Here is a 20,771-nt window from a genome sequence, read left to right on the forward strand (position 1 = left end):
CTAAACCATATTCCCAAGCACCACATCCAAACAATCTTTAACTACATCCAGGGCTGGTGACTCAACCACCTCCCTTGGGCAGCTCATTCCAATGCCTGACCACTCTTTCTGTGAATTTTTTTTTCCTAATGTCCAGTCTAAACCTACACAGTCATAGCTTGAGGCCATTCCCTCTTGTTCTATCACTAATTATGTCTGAGAAGAGACCAGCACCAACCTCTTCACAATGTCCTTTCAGGTAGTTGTACACAGCAATGAGGTCTCCCCTCAGCCTCCTCTTTTTCAAACTAAACAGACCCAGCTCCCTCAGTCGCTCTTTGTAAAATTTATTCTCCAGGCCCTTCACCAGCTTTGTTGTCCTCCTCTGCACTTGCTCCAGTACCTCCATATCTTCTCTGTATTGAGCTGCCCAAAACTGGACACAATACTTGAGGTGTGCCCTCACCAGAGCTGAGTACAAGGGGACAAACACTTCCCCACTACTGCTGGACACAGCATTTCTGATACAAGCCCGGATGCCATTGGCGTTCTTTGCCACCTGGGCACACTGCTTGCTCATATTCAGTTGCCTGTTGATTAGAACCCCCAGGTCCCTTTCTGCTAGACAGCTTTCCAGCCTGTAGTGTTGCTTGCGGTTATTGTAACCCAAGTTCAGGAGCTGGTATTTGGCCTTGTTGGAGCTCATCCCATTAACGTTGGCCCATCGATCCTATCTATCCAAGTCTCTCTGTAGAGCCTCCCCACCCTTGTGCAGATCAACACTCCCACCTAACTTGGTGTCATTTGTAATATTACTGAAGACAAATTCTGTCTTTATCAAGATCATCAATAAAGATGTTAAAAAGAAGTGGTCCCAACACTGAGCTCTGAGGAACACCACTTGTGACTAGCCGCCAGCTGCATTTAACTCCAGTGACCACTGCTCCTTGGGCCTCTTTGCCCAGCCAGTGATTTATTCAGCAGAGTGTGTGCTCGTCCAAGCCACAAGCAGCCAGTTTGTCTGCAAGAATTCTGTGGGGAACAGTGTCAAAGGCTTTTCAAAAGTTTCGCCAGACAATATCCACAGCCTTTCTGTCATCCAATAGTCAGGTCATGTTGTCACAGAAGAAGATCAAGTTGGTCAGGCTGAAGTCAGACTGACATTTTATCAAATGTGTTTAAGTGTGTAAATAGCTACACTTGTTTCTCCTATTCAGGCTGTGTGTATTGAAAATTCATGCATGGTCAGAGGAAGCAAAGAAGGAAGGAATGGTTTTATTCACGTCTTCAGACAGATCATCAATCCAGCAGAGAAGACTTTACATGAAATGCTGAGAAATGATAAGCGTTTCAGGTGAGGAGTAGTTTTGACACCATTGAGGGTTTTCTTGCAGAGTGTAACTGAGAAATAATTGTGAGTTTTTGGGTAAGGAGGTCAGGGAGGGGGTTCTTCTCTCTTAAATCATACACAACCAATCAGATGTAACCAGAAAACAGAAAAAAAAAAAACACCAAATGGGGAGAAGGAGGAATTTAAAAAGCCCTGTGTTCTCCTTCAACTGTATGCAGAAAGGGCTTCCAGATCTTAAGCTACAATTGTCATTTACAAAGCATAGGAGTGAGTAAGACATCAGAATGAGGGGAGTAAAAGGGTGAAAAGGATTGGATGATACATTCAGAGCTATGAATACAGCAGAGTCTGGAGTTTTCATAATGAATAGCACAATTCCATGTGTGTGCAGCATGATTGCATAACCTTCCAGCACATATTTCTGTCCTCTTTCTGTGAGTATCTTAACGCTCCTAGAGAGAGCAACTATTCTTGGCATCCTTCATTTATCTGACCTGTGCAGTTTTTGTCTGATGTATTCTGCTCTAATCCAGGCTTCCAATTTATTTTTTTCTCAAATTTTCCTCAGTCTGTTACTCTTAAGACTGGTTTGGGTTTTTTTTACCCTCATTTTCCTTCTCTGCTGTATTGTTTGTGAGAATTAGTTAGAGTATTTAAAGACTGATGCATTATCATAAATGAGGGAACTAAGTACCTAGACCCCAGTACAGCTGCTGAACTTCAACAGAGTGTATCAGTGCTTTGTCTGTTTGTTCTCAACAGCATTTTCCTCAGTTTGGTGAAAGCTGCAGATTTAGATGATGTTCTGTCAAGGCCTGGAGAATGGACTCTCTTTGTTCCAACTAATGATGCCTTTAAAGGTTTGACTGATGACGATAAGGATGTACTGATAAGTAAGTAACACAAGAAAACTAGACATACAAGACAATGTAAAATCGATGGGAAAGATGACTACTGTGTTTCTTCTGCAAAACACTGATAAGAGTTTAACTTTTGCATATAGTAGGTCACAGAATTTGCCTAAGTTAATTCCTTCTGGGGGATAGAGAAAATAGATTTTTTACAAAAAAGGATCTAGTGTGATTTTAAACTTAAATTCTCGGTATATCATTCCAAAATTATGGCTTTTTAAGTAGTTTTTTTTTTTAACAAGAATGAAAAATAGTTTCTTTAATGCCATGCTTTATTTCCATAAGAAAATAAATGCACAATGAATACTTCAAATCTGCAGAACTTCCCACTGAAGCAGGAGGCTGTAGCCACATCACTATGAGTATTTCTAGTTTATTTGAGAGTAATGTGAATCTGGCCTGCTCACAAGTGCAGAAGGAGTGATTGCCTTGAATCCCACATCCAAAAGGTCAGTCACATTTTCCATTCCTGGACTTTCAGGATCAAAGTCTGAAGACATGAAGCCAAATCCCATGAATCCTTAATGACTTCAAAGAGTCCAGCTCAGAGCATTGATAAGAAGAACCCCCGGCTCTACACAGCCTTTAACTCATTGAGACACAATGAATTTTAATTACCTCTTCAGTCATTTAACGTTATGATTGTGATCTAAATTGCCTTCTAGTGTGGTTTGTCTCTAGAGACTAACAGTAAATTAACCAATAGCCTAAATGACTAACATTAGATAGCTATAAAATGAAGCTTGCCTCAAGGCTATGAACTAATATAACTGGGTAAGTGCCATTGTTCTGTTTTTACTGGACTGCATAGTTATTTTATCAGTTCCGTTTTTGTCTTCAATTTACAACTTGACATTGTACCCAAGGCCACGTAATTTTGGATTATTTCTGCATTTAAGAATGCATTTGTAATTTCCATTCTGCTTTTCAGGGGTCTTTGTGTACTATTTTTCCTATCATTGTGATTCAGTTTTCACTTACTTTCCTTAGTAGCTGAGATTTACAAATGCATACTTGCTTTATTTATTTATTTATTTTCAGCAGTGTGTCCATTTTTTTGTGTCAGATTATTTTCTGGAATTCCATCTAGGTTTTCTTTAAAGGCATTATGTTGCATAAATTAAGCCTTGAAATATCTAGGTTATTTTAAGATATATGAAGAAATTTTATCTCTAAGAAAAACACAGAATCACCAAGGTTGGAAGAGATCTCAAAGATCATCAGGTCCAACCTGTCACCACAGACCTCATGACTAAACCATGGCACCAAATGCCATGTCCAACCCCCTCTTGAACACCTCCAGGGATGGTGACTCCACCACCTCTCTGGGCAGCACATTCCAATGGCAAACGACTCTCTCAGTGAAGAACTTTCTCCTCACCTGGAGCCTAAACTTTCCCTGGCACAGCTTGAGACTGTGTCCTCTTGTTCTGGTACTGGTTGCCTGGGAGTAACCAAGCCAGTGAGTGCTTTAACCAGTGACTATTGTGACATAAAACAAAGCTAAATGTTTTTGAATAACAATATTTAGTTTTTGTATGTAAATAACTGGACCATTCACAGATAACATCAAAACATATCAGGGTTGGTTTTAGTAGGAAATGAAAGAGCATTTAACACATTTCAGTACTAAAGTGAATTGCATTAAGTGGAAAAAGGAGAATGCTCACAGAAAGAGGCATCAGGAAAATTAGAACCAGACAGTATTCCCATAGAATTTTCAAGACTGAAACTCTTAATGAGAAGCAATATCAGTGTGTAATTGGAAGTACCAGTGTGTAAAACTTGTAACAGAATGGCTGATATTCCAAGTAATGGAATGTTAGGTCATTAATTTGGGCTCCAGAATCCATTTAGTTGTTAAGACAGTCTTGAAAACATCAGCTTTGTTCCTTTTCTTCCCAAATAGTAATATCAAACTGAACTATGGAGGGGTTTGCCTCTTTCCCATCTTCTCCAAGCTGCCTCTGTTTCTGTAAGAAGTGACAAAACCAGCACTCAGAATAATTCCTTTTCTGCCTTAAGGAAATAGCAACTTTCTCCTGCCCCAGACAGGAAATGTATGTATATAGATTTGTGAGTTACCCTCAGTCATCTCAAGATGACTCACAAGAGAATAGTTAACAGTGTTAATTGTTAGCCATGGCTCCCTTTAATTCCAATAGTGTTAAGGCTAGAATTCATCTAGTAGCTTGGTGAAATTTGATACTGCAGAATAATTAGTGATCTTGCAATTGTATGCAAATAATTTGTGGAGCATATTTAAGAAAAAGGGGGTGGGGATGGGAGATCATAGTAGAGGTACAAGCAAATAAGATACTATAGAAAAATAGAAAATGCAGCCTACTTTTCTCTTCTCTTGTATAGGAGTTCTCATATAATCTCTGAGATTATGTTCTGAGTGCCTTTTGGTCAGGATTGGTTTTTTCACTTTAACATCGTTTTGACAGATTCACATTGTACGTGTTCGTTGTAGCTCCATTTGTACTATGTTTAATTCTGCCTCAAGCTTGTGTCAATACTTAGAATTGCCAGAAAGAACTATCCATTGCCATTTAATTTTTACCTCTACCTTTTTTTCCTGTTTCACCCCATAGGAGACAAAAATGCTCTCAGGAATATTCTTCTATACCACCTGATACAAGGAGTTTTCATTGGAAGCGGCTTTGAGCCTGGTGTGACAAACATTCTTAAAACCATTCAGGGAGGGAAAGTCTACTTGAAAACAGTTAAGTGTTTTAAAGAAGTTTCCCTAATACAGCCTTCTAGCAAGGATTTGACATTACAGATTGGAATGTATTTCTCTGAATGCTTTCTTAGGGCTTATGGTTGCCTTTTAATGACCCTGAAAACTTGTGTTCTATTGTCATCTTTTACCAGGTGAATGATACTATTCTAGTTAATGAACTGAAGTCAAGAGAATCTGATCTCATGGCAACCAACGGTGTCATTCACGTTATTGATAAACTCCTATATCCAGCAGGTGAGAGCTAGTTCATGGAATTTATACATGCCCTTCTGAATCTGTTATATAGGTGCAATAACTTAAAGTTAATTCCTTTAAAGAGACAATTCCTATGTTGAAGAAGAAACAGAAAATTTACCTCAGTACTCATTTTGTGGGAGAAGCATACTTGAAACAATGGCAACTCTTTGAAATTCTGTGAAAGTCAAATGCATGGAAAACAAGATGCTGTAGACTTTCCCACTAATATAGATGATGTGTATGTGCAGGTGCACACTTGTGTGAATGTTTAAGAGTGATTACACCTCCTGATGACTGTAAATGAAAACTATACACAGATATATGCTTGCTTTTACATGGCTATTTCTTTTGTCAGATCTGCCTGTTGGAAATGACCAGTTACTTACAATTCTGAAGAAGTTGATTAAATACATTCAAATTAAGGTATGCTTAAAATAATGATCCCTTCATCATTTTGGCAGCATATGTGAAACCATGTGCAATTCATAATAAGTAATTTTCTGGCCTGTCTGTTTCTTCAGAAAACAACACACTGAAAGCTCCCAGCTACCCAAATATAATCATGAATGATACATTGCACTCAATGGAATTTGCTTTTCAACACCAAATAATTGTAGAATATTTGCATTTGGATAACTCCAGTGTGAACTGGCCAAAATTTGCTCTCTCATTCATTTATGCTTTATCCCGCCAGCAAAATAAATTGCTTCTAAGTCCTTGAGAATTCTTCTTTGAAAGAAACATTGAGTGGCTAAACTGCTGCATTAAACCCACTGGCCTCAGTAGCCTGTGGAAGGGGAAAAAAAAGGGCATCCTTATCTATCTCATCTATCCTCTTGAGATTACACTCTCCTGTAACAGTTAATGAGAGGACTTGTAGATCAATGAGGTAGTGAATCCTACCCACACTCATTAGGAAACTAGGAAGCAAATGCTCTTCCTTTTAAATTTTAACATTACATTTTCTGTATTTATAGTTTGTTCGTGACAGTACCTTCAAAGAGATTCCACTGACATTTTACAGTAAGTTAATTTAAAATACTTCCAGATGGATTTGAGGTTGCTGTTTTTATTTTAAAAGAGATTGCCAGTTCCAGACCTGTACTGTGCATTTTTTTTTTTCCAATCAAAGAGAAAGCAATTTCTGGGAAAGTAAGATGTGCCAGTGAAACACAGGAAGAAAGACTCAAAGTAGAATGTTTCTGGCTGTTGTGCTACTGTATGTGTTTTTTTCCCTTTCCAGATGTGTAACAGGAAAGTGACCCTGAAGTAAGCTATTCAGACTCTTTGGGGTAGGCAAAATACATATGGAAAAGATTGGGTTGCAGTTTTTTAGCCAAAGTTCAGTGCTTGGTGTATAGCAGAGTTCTACTGCCTCTCTCTCTAACGTGTAGCATTGTACTGCACTGACTCTCCACAACGTAGCATTGACTAAACTCTTCACTGAGATGTTTTCTTTTTCATAAACGCTTCCAGAGGAACAGAGTGTGCCTGTTCCACCTGTTTCCTATACATGCAAATTTGAGCCTTGTACAGGAGGTAGCTGTTCTGACCATTTTCTCTTTAGGAAGTTAATGTGAAAAAAAAAAGAACCTTTTTATTATTTTCTTGTCTCTCAGAGACTTTCTCAGGGTCTGCATTTAGTTTCTGCATATAGAGGGGAACCTGTTGAAGCAAAGTGTTAGAAGACAAAGCTCCTGATGAAGCTTTGGATTGTGAAGGAACATGAATTTAAGCAGATGATTCAATTTCTATAAGCTTCTACCTATGCTTCTCAGTAGAAATGAAGACATTTACATGGGGCTTTTGAAAACTGAGGGTGCACACATTGAAGTTACAATGGAATTATCCAACTTCCCATCAATACATGCATGATCCAACAGTGTAACCTGGCAGCCAAAAGGGACACAAATGTACTGGGGTGCGTGCAGCACAGCATAGCCAGCTATTTGAGGGAGATGATTGTCCCACTCTGCCCTGGTGCAACCCCACCTGGAGTACTGTGTGCAGTTTTAGGCACCTCGATACAAGGACATCAGACTATTAGAGTGTGCCCCAAGGAGGGCAACCAAGATTGTGAAAGATCTCAAGGGCAAGACTTAATACATGTGGCTGAAATCGCTTGGTTTTGTTACAACTCATACAAGTGCCCTTGGCCCATTCATTCAGCCTGTCTAGATCTCTTTGCAGAGCCTTCTTATCCTCCAGCAGATCAACACTCCCACCCAACTTAGTGTCATCTGCAAACTTACTGTGAGTGCACTTAATTCCCTCATCCAGATCATTGATAAAGATATTGAAGGGAACTAGCTCCAGCGTTGAGCCCTGGGGAACACCACAAGTACCTGGCTGCCAACTGGATTTAACTCCATTCACTACTATCCAACCAGTTCTTAACCCAGCAAATTGTCCATCTATCTTGCTACAAGCAGATGGTTTCTCCAGGAGGATGCTGTGGGAAACAGTGTAAAAGGCTTGACTAAAGATGAAAAGAAGCTGCATTAGGGAAAGTTCAGATTGGACATTAGGAAATGGATCTTCACTGAGAGTGTGTTTGGTCTCTGGAAGGGGATTCCCAGGGAAGTGGTCACAGCACTAAGCCTGTCAAGAGTTCAAGTTGCTTCTGGACAACGCTCTTAGTCACATGGCTTATTTTTAGATAGCCTTGGAGGAGCAGTGAGTTGAACTCAGTGATCCTTATGAGTCCCTTCTAACTCAAGATGTTCTATGATTCTAAATCCCACAACCAGTGAGTAGCAGAAGTAGCAATACCTGTAAACTCAATCTAGGGAGGTCAATATCAGACATTGAGAAAGGTGATGGTTTAGTTGAATGCAGGAATGGAAGGCTGGGACCTCTACCACTAAAGGCTTCTCTACCAGTGAATGGATATGAGTCTAATAATGATTTTTCAGAGATATTCAATAAATAGCTGGGTTTGTCTTACATGCGGAGAGACAACTCGATCTCCCAAGCTAACCACAGTCATCCTCTCTGTGGATCTATCAAGTATATGAAAAGTTTTGAATGTCAGTTTTCTCTGTTTACAAGGTCAGCTTCTTAATGGAAAGAAAATAATAATATTTGAATTTAAAATACATCAGGAAATTGTGCAAATATTTAGACATGAAATTGTGTGAGCTGTTATTATGTACCTTACATTATCATGGGTTTCATAAGCCACAAAGGCACGCCAACAGAATCTGTATCCAGGCGACATGTATACAGCACCATTTAGTAACTAGAACCAAAATCCATACTCCAGATCCTTTTGAGTTATATTTCTATCCATTAAGCATCTGTGATTTTATCCTCTTCTTTATGACCATACCAAATCAAACTGTCATTGCTATAAAGAAACTGTGAGAATGGGATGTGCTTTATATTCCATTTTCTATACTTTCAGAAATTAACATAATTGAAAGCAATGTCAAGCCCATCATCACAAAAGAAGGTAAATGAGACCCTTAGTATATATATTTCTGTATATGTTCATGTACATATACAAAATATATATTGTATATATTTCTTTCACAGGATGATTATTTTATATTTTTTTTTACATAACTCCAGGACATTCAGCACTTTGCTGAAAAAGCAAAGATACAAATATTGCAATTAGAACTGGCTGAAACATTTTGTATAAAAAGATTTTCCACAATTGGTTTCCCCAAATAGATTTGTCTCCATTTTCTGTCATCTTTTTTAAGAGTCTTTTCTAAAAGAAAAGAAAAAATCTAAATGCCTCAAATATTGCTATATTTGCAATAAAAAATATTTTTTCTATTTTTTTTTTTTAATGAAGTGGATTTGTCTCTTGTACTTCAAAGAAAAGTGTTTTTCTCATTTTCAATCAGTTCTAAATACCAATATCTGTCAGATGCCTGGAAAGGACGATTAGCCAAATTTTCCTGAGGCAAAAGTGTGACTTAAAGATTAGCGGTGGGACTAAAGACAACAAAAAATTGAGTTGGGCCTATCAATATTACTTGTGATTTATATATAACTTAAATAAAACTCCAATTAGTTATACAAGCCCAGGTACACTGCTAATGAGCTTCAGTCTCCCATTGAAATAAAAATGCTCAGAGAGAATCTGGTTAAGCTCAGCTGAGGAGATAGGCAGTTAAAAATCATTGCACAAACCTTATCCAGACTGTTAAATCGTTACTCCTGGGAGGACTTTCTCCTAGCAGAAGTGACATGAGCTTGTTTTCAGCAACTTCTCTGTGCTTCATCCCGTTTAGAATTAGACACTACCCAGCATATGTGCTGGTTTTTGTTGCCCAGTCTTCATGTGAGGGATTCTCAACATGCTAAAAATGCCTCTAAATTTAAACCACAAGCCCGTCAATGAATCTTGCAAGATAGCTTTTTCAGCTAGACTTGATAGATTAAATAGATAACAGATAGATAATCTAATTAATTATCTAATTAATCTATCTAATAGATAGATTAAAAGCAATGGATCATTCAACTATTTAAAACTCAGATGAAGAGAGCTGTATAATAACTGGTCATCATTAGGATGCTTTCATATTTAGGAGAATAGGAAAGAGACTCTCTCACCTCCCCAGCTGATTTGCCTCTCTCACTTATCACCTCATTTGCAGCAAATAAGTATGTGACATAGATTTATATCTAAACTCTAATTTATAGAACCATAGTCTGCTGCAGAACCAAATACAAAATATATGCTTGAATTTGTTATTTTTAAAGGACATTAATTAGCCTGATTTTTACTACTTTCGACAGTTAACACCAGGCACACATTAAAAACCTATTGTTAAATGCTGATCAGTAATTTGTCACAGAAATCAAGATCAAGATGACCACTCCCATTCAAGTCAAAGACTCATAACCCTTAATGCTGACAAATATCCTTACAGCCATTCCAGCTGATCTCTGAAGTAGTTTGGGGATGTTTGTTTTTTGCTTGTTTTTTTTTTTTCCCTTTAAGCTAGGTGACCACTGTCCAAGTCTTGGCCAAATACACTCCCAAAACCAAATCAAACCCCCTAAAACCACACACAAAACCCCCAAACAAATAAAACCTCCCAAAACAACATAAATAAATTCTTATTAAAAGATCTAATTTCCACTTGACAATATGCAGTTAACAGGAAATAACATGACAAATTTTTCTCTCTAGTTCTTTTCTAAGCTTTCACACAATAGTTTGCATGCCGATTGCTAGCAGAGCGATAGCTAATATGGTTCCAGTAACTCTGTGGAGAAAGATTCTTGCCAATATTTATAAAAGAAGAATTTATTTCAGCTACTGAGGATCTGGTTTTTTTGCTTAAGACTAATTGACAGATTTTTAAAATACCACATACACTGAAGTAAGAAAAAAAGAAATTTACATAGTGAATTTACAATGGGATGTAAAAGTATAGCATGGGAAGAAGCACAAGATTGCACACCATTGCTGCAAATGGCTTCTCAGATTTAAAGCATCCTTTGTTACAATAATCTCTTTTATTTATAGTAGAAGGAACAATGGTAGCTTCATTTTACCCCTGTGGAATACCATAAAAAATTTTATGACTATTTTAACATGTTGTTTTTTTCCTATGTCACAGACCCATCTATCACACAGATCACTAAACTAATTGAAGGGGAACCTGAGTTCAAAATAGTCAGGGAAGGGGAGACAATAACTAAAGTGATTCATGGAGGTTGGTATGCTTTCAGCAACTCAATTTATATTAGCTAAAACTTGAAACATTGATCATTCCCAGTCAGGTTCTACTTTATGTAGATGATACATGCGATATGTTAGAAACTTCTGTTCTGGTTTAACACAACCTTCTGAAAGTGTAATTTTACGACATCTTTTCATTCTCTTGCATTTAAAAATATTAGGATAATTGCCTAATTGTGTCCCATAGCTACAGTCAAGTCAGTGATAGAAACATTCTGCATGTTGTCATAACATCTGTCTCAGTTAAGAGTTGGCTGTTTTCCTGCAGTCAAATGTAGTACATGATTCTGTCACAGGCAATTTTCTCAGACATAAAGGTAAACTTTGTCTTCTGTTTTGCTAGGGGCATTGAGAAGTTTGCATCCAGGGTGCTTTTAAAGGCAAAACAAAAGGTGGCCATTCTAAATTTGGAGAAAACTTAGTTCTTTGTCTTCTCTGAACATTTCTATTTTTTTATAAAATAACCTATGAAATTTCCCTGTGTACTTTGGCAAGTTTCAGCATCTCAGAACCAGCACTTGTAACTCTGTTTTTTACTTGATTAATGTCTTCAATTTAAAAATCCTTGTAGAACCAATTATTAAAACATATACCAAAATCATTGATGGGCGACCTGTGGAAGTGACAGAGAAAAAAGTAACAGAAGAAAGAATTATTCAAGGTAAATTATGCTGAGCTATTTGTACTTAGTAAAGTTCAACATTTGAAAGTAGAGCATCTTTGCTTTCAAAAGAAAACTCTTTTTTTGTTTGGTTTGGTTTTGTTTTAGTGGACTTTTGGGTTGTATATCCTTTAGTAGATTCCTTAAACCAAAGGCAGACTTTCAGTTTGTAGATATGAACTTTTGCATGTCAACTCAGCGTTCCTTGACAACCATATCAGGAAAAGAACTTCTCTGTTTCTCTGTAAGGAGTAGCCTTGATTGAACTGACATCCAAGTTAGATATTTATATTCAGCTGATGTAAGAAAAAAAATGTTTTTCTGTGTCCTTTGATCTTCTCCCACAGCAACTTTCAAACTCTTTGGCCAATTCCATTTATATTTGACCTACTAATGAGATATTTTTTAAAGAATCTTAGAAACTTCACAGCAATTTATAAGTGGAGTGAGGCATATTTAAGCAGTCACAAATTCTCTGCTAATACATTTTGATCCCTTTGGTTAAATACCTGTTTGAATCTGCCACTAAAATGCTAGTACAGGTGTAAGTTGAAGACAGTTAACTCCTGGTAAGTGAATTTAGCAAAAAAGTTTATATATTCAGTTTATTTAGAAAAATCTTAAAATTCAATATAAGAAGCCATTGAAGCAAGAGAGAAAGTTATAAACATAAGTTATTTTCACAATGAAAACAAATGAATGAAAAACTTTGGTATTTTGGGGATAAATTTGGTACTATTTTTCCACACAGAATTTCTGGAGGAGAAAATAAAATACCTTTTTCTCCTTTCTCAAATTCAGGTTTCACTAGTATCCCATGTATAGTGGTCAATATAATGTGAATTGTCAGTGTTTTCAACCTGGTCTTTCCCTTTCTCCCCTCTGTAGTAGAAACCGATAAAGGATCCCAAATACAAAGTTCTCAAAGAATTTACAACAGTAATAAAAGCAAAAATATCTACTTAAAACAATGCATTCAGGCAGGTTTTGCACTTAGGAAGTATCTGATCTATAACTTAATACAAAGTGTTTAAAACATTCAGAATGTTGAATTTATCTAAGCACTTTGTTGAATAACTCTAATTATTATTTGTATCACTATTTCAGTTTCATTTGGGACAGTGAAAACTAAAGTGATCACAAAAGCAGATTAAAGGATGTTAACTGTTGAACCATCCTAAGTGTTAAATAAGGGGGGGGGGGGGGGAAATAGCAAAATAACCACCCAGGTACATCTAGTGAAAGTCACTGTTTACACATTTATTCCAGGTCCTGAAATAAAATATACAAGAATTACTGCAGGTGGTCCGGACAATGAAGAGAAACTAAAGAAATTACTTGAGGAAGGTTAGTATCTTGTAAGGGTTTTTTTCCTTCCTTTAAAAAATTAATAATAATCTTAGAAAGTTATCTTAAATACTGAATGAATACTCCACGTTTTCATCAAAGGTGCTCATAATGAAAAAAATCATACACAGAGATTAAACCTCAGAATTTGAGAACTATACAAATCTAACATTCTGGTTTGAATCTCTGGTCTTCACATTTCAGTCAAATCCAGAATTAAGGCCACCTTGGTCTCCTGTATATTAGGCTATGTTTATCATAAGGAGGGCATTTGCTGGAATTTGCTATCATAAGAGATGGATTTTGTAATTCGGTAATGTGCTGTTATCAAACTGTCAAATGTTTTCTGTAAATCAACTTTTTGCCATAACCTGTATCCTATCAGAGGTTACCAAGGTGACCAAATTTATTGAAGGTGATGGTCATTTACTTGAAGATGAAGAAATCAAAAGACTTCTTCAGGGAGGTAATTCAGTATATTATAACTAACCTTGTTGCAACAGGTTATGACAACTGAAACCCCTCTCAGATATGTTGATCTCAACATTTTAAAGACTGACACAGTAGAAGTGTAATTTTAACGGGAGAAAAAGCAGAATTCAATATATGAAGTGCCAAATTTCTGTGACATTGGAAAAAAGTGTCAAAGTTTTCTTAATCAATCTTATGATACTGATCATGAAAACCAATAAAAATTTAAAAATTGGTGGAGCTTTTTCAGTCTTTAAAAAGTTATCTAATTAAAACTCAGGGGAGCAATGAAGATTTATTCTTGCTGTGAACTGTGTTTTTCAGCAAATTTAAATCTGTGAAAAATATAAAGTAGAAAATTGTAACAGGCAAACTCATCCTACTTAACAGTTCTTCAGAAATGAATATTCATTGCCCTCAAGTTAATAATTAAAGGCATGTTAAGCATCCTTTTCAATACTTACAGGTGATGGATATCAAGACATTAACTTTAATTCCCTTCAAATATAGCATTCCAAGGAATGGTTCTCTTTCCCTCTTGCTCTCTTAATTCTAACAGTTTTGGCAATATATAACCAGTAGCTGTAGAAAACTGGTAAAAAAACCTTGTGCTTATGAAATTAATCTTTACCTATGAATATGGAATGTTCTCTGCTTAATGTAGATTAGAAAACCTGTCTATAATAGCAATGGGGAATAAAGAGAATTCAAGTGTTGTTTTCAGTAAATGTTAGTGTAAACTTGAGTCAGAAGCTCAGAAATACATATGGATATTTCTCTTTGTGGAAATTAACTGAATCCACTTCATTTTCTGTTCACTTTTGAATATCAGTGAAACAGGTTGCATACAGCAGTGTATTTACTGAACTAAATCTTGTAGTCATACAAAAGAACTATTCTGTGGATTTGACTTAAGTAAAAAATTTAGTGGGAGCTGAATGATTGAACAGCTTTCCACCAAAAAGGAAAAAAAGGTAGTTGATAATACAGCAAGTTTTAGAGAAAGGCCAAGATATGGCTATGAATGCTGTTGAATATATTTGTTTTGTTTTGAAAACCTAAATTTTAGTTTTATAGATCTATGTCAGGATTTACCTGCAGATAAAGTTCCAGAATAGGAACTTGCAGCAGGCTTTGCATCTTATCTATCTTAAGTTTCATAGCTACGTGAAAAGGGTTGGTCTCTGGAGGTGCCTATTTCAGCCTTGAATATTTAAAAGGAAATCTGAAAATGAAAGAAATTATAGTAAGAAAATCTCTTCATTTACTGGACTGTGCGCTAATGATGTCAACCAGGCAGTAAAGAGCAGGATCAAACTTTGTCTGTAGAACTGTTCAAAATTCTGGGGTCAGGTCTGATGCCAGAACCTAACAACTACAATTGATAAATAAATTATCTGTAGTAAATTTGGAAATTACAACGTTATCTCTTGAATTCTTGCTATTTTTCTTTGCTATTATATGTTAGTTTGCATAAGCATCCTACTCTACAGAATGGATCAAACAGGCAGACTTGTGTCTTGTTTTCATTTGATTTTTCTGTGCTTCCATGGTTTATCCAGTCAGCTACTTTTGGCTGCCATGACATTACCTTACCATACATTTAGCTATTAAAAGCAGGTACACATTCTGCTCTATGGTTGTAGGTGATGATGGTGATAATGGTGAAAATGCTTTACGGCCCTCTTGTCTACATCAAATTACTTCTGTTTTACTGAAAATTCTCAAAGCATTTAAATCCAATTCTAGTCATAATTGAATGTATTAGCACTACCTAAAGTAAAAGAATGATTTTATGTGGGCTGTAATTCTACTTATACAGTATTCAGCACCACTTACTACAATTGGCAGTCTTTGCTGAAACAAAACTTCAGCCAAGATTGCAGTAAGTAGCTCTTAGCCCTAGAGAAGGAATCAGCTGTGGCAAGGATAAGAAAATCAGCAGGACCTTATGACGTGAATAACCTGGTGGCCTGCATACACCTACACCCCCAAAATGACAATTTCCACTGAAGGCTCCTTGCATATGGAGAAATACTATGTCAGATTTAACTAATTTGTTTTTGATGCTTACCGTAGCTGGAACTGAGTACACCAAGGTTACTAAAGTAATTGAGGGAGAGCCACAGATTATCGAGAGAGAAATCAAGAAAGTCCATCTAGAAGGTTAGTTTGTCTAAAAATCCAGTATCACTAAGACCTGCTTTGTCTGAAGTGATTATTCCAGGTAGGGGTTTATAGTATCTATTCACAAAAATTACTTATGTCTGAAGCCCACATTTTAGCATGGATTGTTTTGGAAAAAATTCTTTTGCTGATGTTGCAGAGAAAAATGTTGAAGCTTATCTTGTGGCTAGGAATAGCTAAAAGATTTGGCAGGCATAGTAGACAAGAGGAAATGTCTATCTGCAAAGCTTAGGTAAAACATTTGAAGGAACACATACCGTAGGAGTTGTCTTTCCTCTAAGCAGCACGTCCAGAAGAAGACCACGTGAGTTGTTTTTAACTTGACTTATTTCTTGTCAATGTTAGTGACGCGTTGATGTGAGGGATTCTCATGTTGGTGAAAGGAGGGCTGGGGTGGACTGAATGTAACATTTGGGCTTGAGTAAATATCTCACAGCGTCTTGGAATTTCTATACCCTTATCCTGTTGTTAAATGAGATAAAAAATTGTATTTGAAAAAGCTGAATGGTGCCAAGGTCCAAAATAAATCATTTAAAGTAGCCAAATGCAATAAAGTCTGGCTTTGTACCAGGAATTTGTTCTTTAACTGTTTTTTAATGATGTTCATTTGAAGGTAATAAGTACCTTGTTTAGGTTTTATTTGTATGTATGTCCTTTCCAGTTCTAATAGTGCAGAATAAGTTATTCTGTCAGCCTTTGAACTAAATTCGTAGGATAAAAGTATGGCTTGTGAAGAATGGAGTTAAAGAAATATTATTCCACTTCCTAAATTTTTAAGTCTGTGCTAAGTACTGAAGGCATACCACAGTGTTTGCATAACTAACTTCAATGCTGAGTAGTACAAAATACGCAGGGAAGGCAATTATTGCTTGAAAATGATCTTCAACCATGAGATTTAACTAGCAGAATCGTTTTATAGATAGCATATAAGTATGGGAAGCCTACTTTGAATGGTTTATTTTGTATCCTTGTCAGGGCTGCGTAGAGCTTGACATTTTCTGTCACGTTGGTGCAGGTAACCTGTCTAAACTCAACTCTAATTAGAGGGCTATGCATTTACATAGTCTCTACCTCAGTATGAAAAGAGCACTGTCTGCAGCTGGTTAAGCAAAGATGCAAGTACTTCATGTCTGTAAAGAAGGAAAAATACCACAGTAACCTTTCTGTGGCAGAAGAATTACATGACTGGGAAATGTTTTTCCACTCAATGAGGACACATTCGATTTGAAAAATACCCCAGGATTTGATGAGAATGAAGTGTCCACAGTTTCACTGAGACAGTATTTTGGTAATCAGATGTATCTGCTAAAGAAGGTGATACTTTAGCACCTGCTCTGTTCTTTAAAACAGAAGTCTCTAAGAAAATGAACTGAACTCTAAACGAAGATCCATACTGTGGACTCACAATGCAGTTTCAAATCAAGCCTCAAATACAGCTGGAAATAACACCTTGTGATGGCTGAGTTTCAAGCAAATCACCTATACAGCAGATTTAGACATCCTCTGCCAAAAAGCAGAAACTGAGTCCTGGGCTGTACCTTAACATGAGTTTTTCAGGTTGCTGACAGTGTCAGATAGTGTTTGCTGAGAGAAAAGCATGTCCTTGCACCAGCCTACATCATGTAACCTTCTGCAGGAGATCAGTACAAATAATGGACTAATTCATACTGTTAAAAATACTTTTGAAACATTGGTATGGTGGGTGAATGAAGAGAATAGAAATGTATGAATTGTATTGTAAGTATTCATGTTTCAGGTGATCAAGTCAACATGCTAATGGGTCAAAATTTTTAACATACTGAAAACCTTAAACAACAAATGGGTTTCCAAAATTTCTGATGAGTTTTAATTCTTACAATGAGTTTTAGTTCTTACAAATAACTTCTGAGTACAACATTTCTGTTTTCTAGGAGCACCTGCACGGAAAGCACAAGCAACCAGGAAGACACAAGGTAAATGCAAACCACAAACATTTTAGTATACACCAAATATTATTCTACAAATCTGCAAGATTACTGAGGGTTCTGGAGTCTGAAAATGGCACTGTGAGATTTGTAAATCACTAGTTTTACTTTATTTTAGTCAATTAAGAATCTGAGAGATCATTGTAAACCCCTGGTTGCCATCACAAGCGTGAAAAATTCAGTATCAGGTTTCATCTTTCCTCTTCATGATGGCATTTAACAAGTCCAAGTGCTGGGTTCTGCACATTGTCGCCCTGCATGGGATTGTTGTGGCCAGAGTGGCTGGAGAGCAGCCAGGCAGAAAGGGACCTGGGGGTACTGGTTGACAGCCGGCTGAACATGAGCCAGCAGTGTGCCCAGGTGGCCAAGAAGGCAAATGGCATCCTGGCCTGCATCAGAAATAGTGTGGCCAGCAGGTGCAGGTAAGTCATTTTGCCCCTGTACTCAGCACTGGTTAGGCCACAATGTGTCCAGTTCTGGGCTCCTTAATTTAAGAAGGACATTGAGATACTTGAATGTGTCCAAAGAAGAGCAACGAGGCTGGTGAGAGGTCTCGACACAAGCCCTATGAGGAGAGGCTGAGGGAGCTGGGGTTGTTTAGCTAGCCTGGAGAAGAGGAGGCTGAGGGGAGACCTCATTGCTCTCTACAACTACCTGAAGGGAGGTTGTAGCCAGGTGGAGGTTGGTCTCTTCTCCCAAGCAACCAGCACCAGAACAAGAGGACACAGTCTCAAGCTGCACCAGGGGAAGTTTAGGCTTGAGGTGAGAAGAAAGTTCTTCACAGAAAGGGTAAGTGGCCGTTGGAATGTGCTGGTCAGGGAGATGGTGGAGTTGCTGTCTCTGGAGGTGTTCAAAAAAGGATTAGATATGGTGCTTGGTGCCACGATTTAGTTGTCATGAGGTGTTAGGTATTAGATAATAGGCTGGACTTGGTGATCTCTGAGGTCTTTTCCAACCCGGTTGATTTTGTGATTCTATATAGTGCAACTATATTATATATAATTCTAGGTTATAATTATGGATCTTTTTCCAGGGGGAACAGCAAGAAGAAGGACAAGACTAGCTCATTCCTAAAAGCTTCCTGAAACAGAGCCCACAGAAATACATATTAACAGGATGGTCTTTGAGAGGAAGAGAAACTTGTTAAAAATTGAGAACACTTCAAAGCGACGTTGTTTTGATAACATAATGTAAACTGAACCATGAATCCACAAAAATATGTGAAGCTGCAGATACTTACTGCCAGCACAGTGCTCACTAGGAGTTGTAGTCTATTGGTGGTGCTTTAACTGCTCTCTACAGGGTGGGATCTTCGAACTGCAGGAGTCCATCAACTTCTGTAGAGCTATGATTCATTCTTATGCTGGCTCTTAAGTGTTTGCAGGATTGGATTCAAAAAGAGCAGGGAACAATACAGAGTATTTTTTTATTATTATTATTTCCAGTAAATAAGAAATATAAATTAAATTAGATCATCTCTAGAGGGAAAAAAAAAATATCACTTCAGTTGACTTTAAGGGTAACCTAAGGAAATATGAGATGTTAACGTAGCACTTTTGGTTCAGTAGTATTGTATGCTTTTTATAAGTCAAGATTAATCACGTGTTTAATGTCATAATGACAACAGTAAAGTTACTTTTTCTAAACGAGCAGATATGCCATATATTAAATGTATCTTTTTTCTCCTGTTGTTCTGCATTGCATATCCAAATGCCTTCTAGTAACATGGCTAATGGAAGCTCTTACAAAGGGAAAACAAAAAAAAAAAAGAGCAAACATTATGAGCTTCTTGAAATGTGTTTGAATCATATTGACTGTAAGGCACATCATTCCTGTTACAGGAATCCTATACCAATACATCTATTGGAATTCTTAAGCATTTTGCCACTTTTTCATGTGTCCTCTGATCAATAAAGCTGATTTTTAAAAGGATAAATAAAATGTATGCAAACAGTTAATTCAGCATGGAAAGAGGTTTTACAGAAATGAGGCAAGGGCTGAAAGATTTTATGTGAAAACATGCTTCGCTGATGTCTGGTACTAACGTGGAGTTGTCTGTAAATTATGCCAATTTTATAACTCTAGTTTTGTACTCATGAAAGTTGTCTGCCTTTATTAACAAAAGTTGGAAAACAGCTACTCACAGATTAGAAAAAAAAACCGCATTCAGAGTGCCTTAATTCTGCAGACCAAAGTTTCAGAGGAGTTATCTAATGTGCTTTTATACTTCTGTTTTGAAAAACAATGCTCAATAAAGAGTTTGTCTGAACTGTGCTTACTTTAATTTGAAAATACTTTTTGAATAGTAAAGCAAATTCTAAATACTTTTTGGTGGGTTTTTTTTTAATGTAGTTTTTAGTTAAAATCTATTCTTTAATAGCAGCAAAGTGACACTTTCTGTTCTCACTTGGCCACATAGAAGTGCACTTAAACTGTGTCACTGTCTTCAAACACAAATAGGAACCTCCCCCAATTCCATAATCATGTACCACAAGCACCAATTCCTGAATGGTAGCGCTAGCGGAGCATTGAATTGATATGCTGTGGCTGTCAGACTCCACAAGATGACCTCAGTATCATGGTGCTTTGGTGAAAGGACAGCTTTTAAACCTGGCAAGAGCTAGAGGTTTTCACTTGCTTTAACCTGCTTTCTTCAGTACTGTGCTACCATGAGCTGTTGGTCAAGATTTTAAAGGATGGTAATTATGATAGGGGAGGAATGTGTAAGTGCTTTCCCCAGAAAAGAGGAGGAGATTAGGAAGAAAATTGAATGCAACTGACAAATTCAGTATGTACAGGAATTGGTGGGAAGCAGGAGGCAAGAAAGTGGACTACGGTAGGTGTCCTACGATAAGGCATTTTTATCTTCAAGTGGGAATAAACTTGTAACATCATAATTTGGGTATATTTTCTATCATAAAGCCTATGGTAGTTGCTAATATGTATTTTTGTACTTCACCCTTCATCAACAGAATCCAGATGAAATACAATGTAAGAGGTACTCCTCCATGAACACTTGTTTCCCTGATATATTCTGTCTGAGTCCTTCCTTGACCACAGAAGGTGTCTGTCCACCTGCACTGTACACCAACATCTCTTTTGAAGGAGTGGCTTTTTCTGTTTAGCTGACAAATCCCTCTATAGCTGACAAATCCCTCTATAGCTGACAAATCCCTCTATAGCCCAATGCAGAAAGAAAACCAACAT

The 20,771-nt window shown here is 37.1% G+C and overlaps 1 protein-coding gene across 2 annotated transcripts in view; it reads left to right on the forward strand.

Moving 5' to 3' along the window:
• Window positions 1-19,724, forward strand: part of POSTN (periostin) — a 36,507-nt gene extending 16,783 nt beyond the window's left edge. The window contains exons 11-24 of one of the 2 annotated variants that reach the window (XM_054164589.1): window positions 1,197-1,333; window positions 2,093-2,223; window positions 4,839-4,969; window positions 5,122-5,224; window positions 5,583-5,650; window positions 6,205-6,250; window positions 8,634-8,681; window positions 10,813-10,908; window positions 11,506-11,595; window positions 12,865-12,942; window positions 13,328-13,408; window positions 15,493-15,579; window positions 17,511-17,552; window positions 18,598-19,724. In XM_054164589.1, the coding sequence (XP_054020564.1) occupies window positions 1,197-1,333; window positions 2,093-2,223; window positions 4,839-4,969; window positions 5,122-5,224; window positions 5,583-5,650; window positions 6,205-6,250; window positions 8,634-8,681; window positions 10,813-10,908; window positions 11,506-11,595; window positions 12,865-12,942; window positions 13,328-13,408; window positions 15,493-15,579; window positions 17,511-17,552; window positions 18,598-18,638 (1,179 nt within the window). In that variant the 3' untranslated portion in view covers window positions 18,639-19,724. The remainder of the gene's footprint in view (window positions 1-1,196; window positions 1,334-2,092; window positions 2,224-4,838; window positions 4,970-5,121; window positions 5,225-5,582; window positions 5,651-6,204; window positions 6,251-8,633; window positions 8,682-10,812; window positions 10,909-11,505; window positions 11,596-12,864; window positions 12,943-13,327; window positions 13,409-15,492; window positions 15,580-17,510; window positions 17,553-18,597) is intronic. The other variant, XM_009902822.2, reaches the window with a different exon arrangement.
• Window positions 19,725-20,771: the final 1,047 nt, after the last annotated feature.

The sequence above is a fragment of the Dryobates pubescens genome, chromosome 10 (genome assembly GCF_014839835.1).
Source record: "Dryobates pubescens isolate bDryPub1 chromosome 10, bDryPub1.pri, whole genome shotgun sequence".
Classification (NCBI taxonomy): domain Eukaryota; kingdom Metazoa; phylum Chordata; class Aves; order Piciformes; family Picidae; genus Dryobates; species Dryobates pubescens.